At 43.3% G+C, this 10,929-nt stretch overlaps 1 protein-coding gene across 4 annotated transcripts; it reads left to right on the forward strand.

Annotated features, from left to right (window-relative positions):
* Positions 1 to 1,516: 1,516 nt before the first annotated feature.
* ASB8 (ankyrin repeat and SOCS box containing 8) lies at positions 1,517 to 10,466 on the forward strand. Of its 4 annotated transcripts, none has more exons than XM_080659075.1 (4): positions 1,517 to 1,655; positions 4,701 to 4,860; positions 6,494 to 6,598; positions 8,362 to 10,466. In XM_080659075.1, exons 2-4 carry the CDS (start codon positions 4,732 to 4,734, stop codon positions 8,992 to 8,994), a joined length of 867 nt encoding a protein of 288 aa, XP_080515201.1. In that variant the 5' UTR covers positions 1,517 to 1,655; positions 4,701 to 4,731; the 3' UTR covers positions 8,995 to 10,466. The 4 variants fall into 4 exon arrangements, with proteins under 4 accessions (XP_080515201.1, XP_080515200.1, XP_080515202.1 ...); XM_080659074.1 differs by having other exon boundaries at positions 1,553 to 1,655; positions 4,697 to 4,860; XM_080659073.1 differs by having other exon boundaries at positions 1,623 to 1,720.
* The last annotated feature ends 463 nt before the right edge of the window (positions 10,467 to 10,929 follow it).

Below are 10,929 nucleotides of genomic sequence, written 5' to 3' on the forward strand. Positions count from 1 at the left end.
CAAATGCCTTAGAGCAGTTTGGTGGGTGGGGGTGAGAAACTCTAGCTTCCATAAAGTCTCATTCAAACATTCCCAAGTAAACCTATGAATTAAAAAACAATAGAGTTAATATGTAGCTACTACTTCAAATCAAGTCTCCAGTCTCACTCCCAATCAGAGGACTGCCCACACAGAGCTGTCAATGACCAAAACTGCCTTTAATTCTGAGTCTGGAATTGGTGGTTTGCAGGCTGAATGTTGCCTGCTTTTAAAAATAATTCTTTAAAAAAAAAAAAGAAAGAAAAGTTGCAGAGTCCTAGCCAGTTTTGCTCACTGGATAGAACGTGGCCTGCGGACTGAAGGGTCCCAGGTTTGATTCTGGCCAAGGGCACATGCACGGGTTGCGGGCTCCATTCCCAGTGGGGGGCGTGCAGGAGGCAGCCAATCAATGATTCTCACTTATCATTGATGTTTCTACCACTCTCTCCTTCTTTCCCCTCTGAAATCAATAAAGAAATATATATTTTTAAAAAGAAGAAAAAGAAAAGTTGCCAACACTTGCAATTTGGGAGAATTCACTTTTTAAAAATCTGGGATTTCAGCTTCCTTTAAATATTAGACAATCTCACCATAGCAGAGTGGAGGAGGTGGGGGACATTTCTGCATGGCAAAACCCTTTTGCGTTTGGAATTCAGAGGAGGCACACTCAGACTGGGCGTGAGCTTTTTCCAGTTCACCACCCCCTCACTGTTGTACATGGATGGTCTGAGCCCTGCTTTACTTTTAAATATTGTTGCTAAGAACAAGCTTTGGCAAGTGGGTGCTGGGGCACTCTTGGTTAAAAAGGTTGCTAGTAGACCACAGCACTTACAGTCTGTGTCGGCTGCTTCACTTTTTGTATGCATCACTATACTACGTGCTACTGGCTTCGAAATGTTCATGCTTTATAGGAAAGTACATCGCAGGCATCTGCATCTCTCTTGGTGGGACCCGTTATTGTTAGCATGTACCTCTTCTTCAGTCCTCAACGTTTGGGCTACTGCACTTAGGTGGTTTACCTTTGGTATAGCTCCTTCTGAGTGAGGGCTGACAATATTCAGGAGGGTTCCAAGGAGCATAAATGCGTTCCAATATTATGAATAATTCTGGAAGCCTCTTTTATTAGCCAAAGACACCTCTTACTAACTGGTCAGTCTCCTGAACTAGTGCGGCTACTTGGGGAATAATCTGGGAACTAGGTCTTCAGGACTGATCTCAGATGGAGCCGTGGGAGGCAGCGGGGGGCATAGATGGATCCACTGTAGGCCACATCTAGGCAGGTGCGGCCCCACAGAGTGGGTCCAACAGCCAGTGAATGAGCTTGTCCCCACCGCGGTGGACCCGAGCCCGGTGGCGGGGGAACCGAGCCCCGCGGCTGCGGCCGAAAGCGCCACATTGCGCCTGCGCGCAAAGCCTCTGGACCTGCAGACAGAGCGACGGGTTCTTTAGGCCTGGGAAGGACCGATGCTTCACGAGTCTGCGCAGGCGCGGCCCTCCTACGGACACTGGTCGGTGCGCAGGCGCTATCCTAGTCGCTCTTTAAGTCCTGTAAACAGAGGAGACCGCTGGTGACAACTTCTGCTTCCGGGTCACTCCTTGACAGCCGCTCTCACGACCCAGCTCAACCCCCCGGTTCGGTGAGTGCGGCCCTCGCTGCGGGAATGCTTGCATCCAGGTTCCCTAATCCGGGGCACCAAGCCCGGTAACGCTTCCTCCACTCTCCGCTCGGGGTCCTCGAGCCCTCGAGCCTGAGATCTCGTCCCGGCCTCTGGGAGTCCAGGGAGGGGGTTGGTCTGCCTCTGGGGCTTCCGCGGCTCAGTTTATGCGACCCCCTCAAAGTACCGACTCCGGGAGACCTGCCAGGCTTGCTGCAGTTTGAGGGGAAGACATGCGGAAAGTGACACCTCACGTCCTCTCATTTCGTACCCTTACCCTCCGCCCACTAGTCTCGGCGAGACTAAGCTGCCGCGAGCCCTCCCCCAGCAGGTGCGGCGGGGTTGGGGGTTCCTCTGGCTGGGCCGAGGGTCTCCCCTCCCCGTGGAAGCACCAGAGCTATTAAGTGTCGCCTCCGACTTCGCTTTTAGCTTCGCAATAAAACACCGTTGGTGTTTTCTCTGGATCTGAAGTGACAGTAAATGGGGGAAAGAGGGCTTTCAGCTCCAGGAGAGGAAAGGGGTCACTTGGGGGTCAAACCGTGCATGGCTGCTGACTGGAGATAGGTCGAGTTTAGATTTCATGGACCCTTCCTGACAGTGAATGTTGTCAATGTGCCCCGGAGTTTCACTCTTCACCAGGAACTTGGAGGCAGCAGCAGAGAACCCCTGGTCATATTCTGAGTTAGGAGTTCCATGAGCACCCCCCAAAATGACTGCAGGGTTTATTTAGCATCTTCAGATGATCATGGCCCAGAATCGGTTAACAGGACCACTCGGTCTAAGCCTTCCACTTCAGATGCTCTGTCTTCTGTCCCCATTCTTGGAATCTCTGATTCAAACGCACCTCTGCGCTTTCCTTGCAACAAAGAAATATAAAATACTGACCCTTGTCTCTGAGGAGTTTAGTGGCTGTTGGACAGATTATGCTAATTCTAAACTATCTAGAAAATTTTAGAGAGACATACAAACAAGTGTGTAAGCTTATTCATAATAACATAGGGGAGAAGAATTCCCAATTTGAATAATTGGTACCTATGAATTGAATAATTTTAACTTGCATTCTATTAATTATTACTGTATATATATTTAAACAGAAATGGCTAGTGATTAGCAAAATAGAAACTATTAGAGTTTGTAGTATGTTACATAATGTATGAGGGGATACTCTATCACAAAAAGCAAAAATGATATAATATGAAATGACCAAAATAATTTTAGGATTTTTCCCTTAGTAATCATCATATGCATAATGTTGTTTAATTACAAGTCTTGAATTTTTTTAAGATCCAAAGTAATAAGCTTTACATTGGTTCAACAAATATTTATTGAGAACCTATCATGTGCCAGGCACTATTGAAAATAAGATTATATTTACCCCCAAGGAACTTATAGTTTAACTAGAAGCCCAGTGCATGAATTTGTGCATGGGTGGGGTCCCTCAGCCTGGCCAGCAATCTGGCCGATTTGGGCCTGCTGGCCAGGGGGAGGGACCGCAGGAGGTTGGCCGACCAAGGGTGGTTGGCTGTGGAAGCATCTGTCCCCCTGGTGGTCAGTGTGTCCTCATAGCGACCTGTTGACTGGTCATTCATGCTTAGGCTTTTATATAGAGAGAGTCTAAATAGTTACACATAGAGGGCTGATACTACATACTATATTTTCTCTACAAATTGTGAGATATGCTTGATATATACAGCCAAAACTTTGATCATAGTTGAATTTACAAATATTACATTATTTTCTTCTTCCATCCTAGAATTGTCCTGTGGTCTCAATATATAGTTCCCAAATCTATTTCTCAGTTTTCACAAATGGCCAGTTACTAAAATTTTTAATTCATTTTGCACTCAAATCTGCTTCTTTCCCTATAATTGTGTCATTGGTGCAAACTTTGGATTCTTTTCTAATTTAATATAATTAACTCCAGAGTTGTACTTTTAGGTTTCTTTCTTATTTTAGAATATTACCTCAAAAAAAAAAAAAAAAGAATATTACCTCCAATATTTCCCGTTTTTTCTTTGTTAAAAACATTTTAAACTGTTTCACAGATACTTTGTCATTAACAAAATGTAGTTGTTCCGAAGTCTTTTCCCTCTCTCCTCACAGGTAACAATCACTTCCATGCCCTTTGGTCAATCAACCAATATTTATTAAATACCTACTTTTTGCAAGTCTCTGTGGATAGCCTTACATGGGCAAAAAAGTGGAAGACAAAAAAGCCTTACCTTCCAATTGATTATAATTTCTTTCTTTTTTAAAAAAGAGGGCTCCTCTGGAGGGAGAGAGAGATAGAAACATCAGTGATGAGGGAGAATCATTGATCGGCTGCCTCTTGTATGCCCCCAACTGGGGATCAAACCAGCAACCTGGGCATGTGCCCTGACCGGGAGTTGAACCCATAACCTCCTGGTTCATAGGTCAGTGCTCAATAAAACCCCTTGGTGTTTTCTCTGGATCTGAAGTGAAAGTAAACAGGGACTGGGCTGATTACAATGTAGAAGGAGAAAACATATGAATATAACTATAATTCAAAGCCAAACATATCAAATAACCCAGTGGTCGAAAACTACGGCTCACGAGCCACGGTTTGCCGCTCTGTTGACTAATGAGTTTGCCGACCACTGTAATAACCTAAAGGTGGTGCTGATAATAAAGACCACAAAATTCAGAGGAGGAAAAGAATGTTTTGTGGCATCTTTAGACTTTAAAAAAATCCCCTTCCTTGTGTACACTTGTTTCAAACCACACAGAACTCCATGGGGTTCTTGGGACCTCTTGGGGAAATCTTGTGCTAGGCTAGGTCAGAGAGTAGAACTGAGGTTCTAATGGTCAGGTCATTTGTGTCCAGGTTTACCCAGCTCCCTAAGCAATTATTATTAATTCTTTAGATTAAGAGAAAATTATATTAACTAATCATTGATCTCTTTGAAATCTGCTTTTAGTATTGGGAAGGCCTCAGAGGACTCCTACCCCTAAGAACAGGTAGCTCAGTGATACTGTGTATGCCTAAAACTTCTTTGTTTCAGGCAGTTTGGAGCATGTGAACAAACCCCGAGCCTTGATGAGTTCCAGTATGTGGTATATTATGCAGAGCATTCAGAGCAAATACTCTCTCTCAGAGCGCTTAATCCGAACAATTGCTGCCATTCGTTCCTTCCCACATGATAATGTAGAGGACCTCATCAGAGGGGTGAGTGTGCTGTTATTGACACAGAGTCCTTGGGGAGGTGAAAGTTCCTGGGAAATCCTAATAGAGTACAGATTTGCAGCTTTGACTCAGCTCAAGATCACAAAGTAATTTTTCAGTATTTTTAAATGTAGTAATTGACCATTGAAATATATTTTCCCTATTTTTTGCTTCTCTTCCCCTTTCCTTTTCACTTTGAGCATCTGATATTTTCCTTCAGAAAATATGTTCTAGATAACCCTGGTCTCATGTTTTTTGTGAAATCCCTGTCTGGATATGGTGTCTATTGGATCCAGCAAGCTCAAAGTCTTCTACATATGTACTAAGGGAGGAAGGAGACCAGCAAAGCAGAAGTGGTTTTCAAATCTTTGTGTTTTATGATTACATGGAGAGATATCACCTGCCTTCTAACAACAGCTACCACTTATAGTTCTGTAAAGAATAGTATCAACCCCTAAAATACATGGTAATTTTTGACTTAAGAAAATACCTAAATATCTGATATTTAACCACTACTGTTCAATAATTCATGACTAGTATATCCTAGAAGGTCTCTGATACCTTTTTCTGCATATTTATTCCTGTTGAAGAGAAGTTACAGCGTAATTTTTTAAAAATATATTTTTATTGATTTCAGAAAGGAAGGGAGAGGGAGAGAGAGACGGAAACATCATGATGAGAGAGAATCATTGATCAGCTGCCTCCTGCATGCCCTCTACTGGGATCAAGTCTGCAACCTGGGCATGTGCCCTTGATGGGAATGGAACCTGGGACCCTTTAGTCCACAGGTCAACACTCTATCCACTGAGATAAACTGGCTAGGGCTACAGCGTAATTTTTGATCCCTAGAAAATTATCCAGATGGTTACTTCTGTACATTCTTTTTAACAACTTTAGAATCCTTACTTACAGCCTAGAGCTCTGAGGTGCTTCAGAGTTTTGTGGCACAGCAGTGAGGAGAAAACGTCATACGGTGTTAGCTTGTTCTCAGCAAAAGTGGTATCCGAAGGCTCCGCAGTAGAAATTTTGTCACGTTCTAATTCTAGCTCTGCTGCTGAGTCATTCAGTGACTTTGGTCTGACTGTAGTATCTCCATCTCCTTGATCAGATTTGGGGGGGAAAAAAGTACCAGCGGCTAGATGGCAAAGAATGCTGACACTAAGAGGCTATTTGAAAATGTTTGTAAACAAAAAGATGTTAAGGTGACCTTACTATTAGTGATGGTCATCTGTTGAATGGCAAAAAGAGCGCGCTCGGTTCTGCTGGCTTCAGTCTGACTTCCTGACTTTTTCAGAGCTTAGTGCTCATAGAAAGTTTTTCAGGCTTTCCTGCCTGCTGATGAGGTTCCCACCGCTTTTACATATCAGCTTATGTCCTCAGTGATGTCCAAATGACCTGGCAGGCTCTCTTGTGGAGAAAATAACTTGATTTAAGGAATTGACAGCCCCTTTTATTCATCGTCAGTGTTTTTGTTTGGTTTATATATTACAATATTATTTAATAGGAATAGAAACTGGGACCACTAGTCTGTTTACAGTTGAGTTAGAACCCTCTTCCCCATGGACTCAGTTCTGAGTTCTGTCCTGCTTGATGAGCCAGAGCTGAGCACACTGACTGAAGTTGCCCTCTGCCGTAGGGAGCTGATGTGAACTGCACCCATGGCACGCTGAAGCCTTTGCACTGTGCCTGCATGGTGTCCGATGCCGACTGTGTGGAGTTACTCCTGGAAAAGGGAGCTGAGGTAATGTTCTTAACACTGTTACGTTAATGATTTACTAAAACTGGAGCTTCACATTTTCTTAAAATTTATCTCTTCTCCCATCTCTTCCCACCTTCTAGCTCCTGGTAATATTGGCATAGCCTATATGAAAGCAAAATGCAATGGCAAATATATAAAATCATCCTAAGGATTTCATTCCTTTGACTTTCTTTTTAAAGTTGTCCAGAAAGAAGGAATCTTATCTCTCCTTTCTCTCCCAGCCTTCCTTCTGGAGTTGTTTATACTTCCATTTAATCCTTTTACTGCCTATTGACTGTCCAAGAGCGTAAGTGCAGAGGTCCCTTGACTCTGATTAAATCTAAACCATGTGAGACCTGCTGCTACCAGACGTGCATTCTTAATATCACTGTCACTGGGAGATACATATCATTTAGCAATCCCTTCCTCAATATTGGGTTATTTGTGCTATTTCTGCCTACCAATTATTTTCTGTTTTAGTATATCTTGCTTCTGTAAAAACCATAGTTTAATTTATGTTGGCATTAGCGAGAAGCAGCATAGTATTAAAAGAATAGACTCTGGAGCAGGACTTCATGGATTTGAATTCTAGCTGTCACTTCTTCCTGCTGTGTGACCTTGTACAAGTTACTTAACCTTTCTTTACCTTAGTTTCCCCACCTGTAAAATGGGGATGACAATGATATCTCCTTTATAAGGTTGTAAAGTATTTAGAACACTGGCATGTAATAATTGCTAACTGCTTGTTAAATAATTATATAAGCAGTTTGACTTGTGGTGAGCTATCTTAACGTGCACATGCAGAGGCACTAGTTTGAATCAGACATGCCATGAAACTGGTGTGCAGGCTCCAAACACACTAATCAGTAAGCCTAAAGGGCAGCTCCAGCATCTGATCTCCACACAGCTATGTTGTTCTCTACTGTCATTATATTTTCCATAACTTTTTTTTTTGTGTCAATCCTCACCCCAGGATATTTTCCCATTGATTCTTAGAGAGAGTGGAAGGGATGGGGAGGGACACAGAGAGAGAAACATTGATGAGAGAGAGACACATAGATTGGTTGCCTCCTGCACGCACCCCTACTGGGGCCAGGGATCAAGCCTGCAATCAAGGTACGTGCCCTTGACTGGAACTGAACCCAGGACCCTTCAGTCCATGGGCCAATGTTCTATCCACTGAGCCAAATTGACCAGGGCTCCATAACACTTTTGTGAGTGACCCTGAAATGAAAGCCAGTGATTAATGTCAGGGATGACAATGAAAATATCTTGGAGGAGAAAATGAGAGTTTTTAGCTAAATACAAGGTTGAACTCAGTTTAAATGTTTCAGTTTTTCTTTACTGCATATAGGGGAAAGGAGGGGCAGAGGGGGAGACAGAGAGAGATAGAGACATCGACATTGAGTAGTTGCCTCTAACCACTGAACCATACTAGCCAGGGCATATCTTCTCTTTCTTTAGCCCTTATTCTGTGGTAGAGATTCTAGTGAATAATAAATGAGAACAGCAGCAAGCACCTAAAGAATGAAGGCCAGCGAGGAAGTGCACATAATAGTGTTGCTTGGGTACAGTTCTTTTCCTATTTGCTCCTAAGCTCCTGTGATATCTCTACCTTAATCACCAAGACCCTCCTGGGAATTGCTTGTTGACCCTCCTGTTCAGAACATTGCAAGCAAGGGTAGTGGATAAACATGCACGCTTCTTTGCCCACCTATCATCTTCAGTAGTCCATCTACTGTAATATAGTTCCTCCCTCTCTTCAGGTGAACGCCCTGGATGGTTACAACCGAACAGCCCTCCACTATGCAGCTGAGAAGGATGAGGCTTGTGTGGAGGTCCTGTTGGAGTATGGTGCAAACCCCAATGCACTGGATGGCAACCGAGACACCCCCCTTCACTGGGCAGCCTTTAAGAACAATGCTGACTGTGTGCGGGCCCTCCTAGAGAGTGGGGCCTCTGTCAATGCCCTGGATTACAACAATGATACCCCACTCAGCTGGGCTGCCATGAAGGGAAATCTTGAGAGCGTCAGCATCCTTCTTGATTATGGTGCAGAGGTCAGAGTCATCAACCTAAAAGGCCAGACACCCATCTCCCGCCTGGTGGCTCTGCTAGTCAGGGGACTTGGAACTGAGAAAGAGGACTCTTGCTTTGAGCTCCTCCACAGGGCTGTTGGACACTTTGAATTAAGGAAAAATGGCACCATGCCACGAGAAGTGGCCAGAGACCAGCAGCTATGTGAGAAACTGACTGTTCTGTGCTCAGCCCCAGGAACTCTAAAAACACTCTCTCGCTATGCTGTGCGCCGTAGCCTGGGACTCCAGTATCTGCCTGATGCAGTGAAGGGCCTTCCGCTGCCAGCTTCTCTGAAGGAATACCTGTTACTCGTAGAATAGCCCAGAGGAGACGTTTGCACCATTATGCAGGCAACTCTGGGTGAGGTTTTCCCTGCACTGCTGTCTCTCTGTCTTGGAAAACAGGAAAAGCAGCTGTTCCTGTTGTGTTGTTTATATTTTGAGGCAACATGTCACAACAGTAACCTCCTCTCCCCAAACCAAGCAACCAAACAACAAGAAAAAGATCTCTCGCTTTTGTCTTCTGTTTACTTATTATATTGCACCTTGTGAAGAGGTCTCCCATCTCTCCTCCTCTTTAGGGAAAAAGCCAACAGTGCAATCTAATTTTCTCTAGGAAGATGAAAATTACAAAGTACTCAAAGAATGTGTGTTTGGTTTTCCTTTGGGGACATAATTAACAGTTTGGAACAATCCTCTAGAAGCATTTTAATTGATCTGTGAAGAAGTTTAAGAAAATTCCATCTAACATTTGCCCAAAGATGAATGTATTATATAGCCTCAAATAGTGTGCAGATGGAGAATTGGGCTGGATAGTATCCCTAGAGTGTTACCTCATGGGGCATTCAGAAGGGACCGGCCACCTTTCTCACCATCAAAAAAAACCGCAGTCTTTGCCTCTTTTCCATGGTTGTGCCTAAGGATTACAATAATTTAGCAATATTATTTCAGAAAGATTGTCTCACTGCTTTCCACATAGTAGGATAGCAGGTTCTAAGCAGTCCTAAGAACTTTCTTCTACTGCATTTCTTTCTCTTCCTGAAAGCCAGCTTGCTCTAATGGTTTAGCAGGCATTCCTATACCATAGACGAAGGTGTTTGCTCTAGTAGGAGAGGAGTTGGGCTGCTTTTCCCCGTGGCTCTTCCTCATTCCCTATATGAAGCTCACTTTGCTAAGGGCTTGGAATTATTTTTCTTTCATTTGTTTTAGAAAATTGGCTCTTTACTGATCTAAACAAGACATTGGTAGAGGGGATGGAGTTGGGGCTGGTGGAAGAGCATTATAAGAGTCTCTTTAGAGATGGCCCATCTACCCAAAAAAGATCTGTTTTAGTGACTAATACTTAGTCAACAATACTCCTTTCCATGTCCCTAAACTAGATCAACTTATTATTATTTTTTAATTGATTTCAGAGAGGAAGGGAGAGGAAGAGAGAGATAGAAACATCAATGATGAGAATAATTGATTGGTTGCCTCTTACACACCCCCTACTGGGGACAGAGCCCGCAACTCGGGCATGTACCCTTTACCGGAATAAAAACCTGGGATCTTCAGTCCAAAGGCCGACACTCTATCCACTGAGCCAAACCAGATAGGGCTAGATCAAGTTATTATTGGTCTTAGATGACCTGTATGCAAATTTGAAAAACCTTTTAAAAAAAACAATTGGGAACTACAAATAAAAATGAACAATCTGCTGACTTAGCTAATTTGAAAAAGTATATCTGCTTTTGCTCTTTTGCTATTGGTGTTTTTGCTTCCTTACAAAATAAACAGTTCTGGAAGTAACTGGCAATTTCTGCTGTTCTTACCTTTCTCCACATTATTTAATCACCCTGAACTCATCTCTGAAATGGGGCTGTCACCCTCCCCACATAGGCTATTTTGAGGATTCAGTGATAACAATGCTTGATATTTATTGTTAGTTCCTGTATAAAGAGCATTTGTCTGCTTTAATTCTGGACTCTGACACGACTTCTCAGTCACTACACCTAGATAATTTTTTAGAGTAAAGGAGTAATACTCTGGACAGCCAGCAAAACTGATTTATTAGCTATAATTCCTTTCTCTACCCCTTGTAAGCCTGAACCTCCTTCCTGCTTCACCAAGCAGGTGAGGAAACTGAGTTGGGAGGAATATGTTTGCCTGTGCTGAGAGCCAGGATCTGGTTATTGGAGGCTAAGCTTAAACCAGGGCATCATCCTGACCATTTTGGGTATAATTTGTAGTCCCAATCCTGAAGACCGACTGCATCAC

Source organism: Plecotus auritus (genome assembly GCF_963455305.1).
Source record: "Plecotus auritus genome assembly, chromosome: 3".
Lineage (NCBI taxonomy): Eukaryota > Metazoa > Chordata > Mammalia > Chiroptera > Vespertilionidae > Plecotus > Plecotus auritus.

What these genes read in the sequence shown, in the direction of transcription:
- ASB8 (XM_080659073.1), top strand. Translation starts at nt 1,680, where the DNA reads ATGCTTGCATCCAGGTTCCCTAATCCGGGGCACCAAGCCCG. An exon ending in AATCCGGGGCACCAAGCCCG is followed by an intron (nt 1,721 to 4,700) that starts GTAACGCTTCCT and finishes TGTTTCAGGCAG; the next exon opens with TTTGGAGCATGTGAACAAAC. An exon ending in TCCTGGAAAAGGGAGCTGAG is followed by an intron (nt 6,599 to 8,361) that starts GTAATGTTCTTA and finishes CCCTCTCTTCAG; the next exon opens with GTGAACGCCCTGGATGGTTA.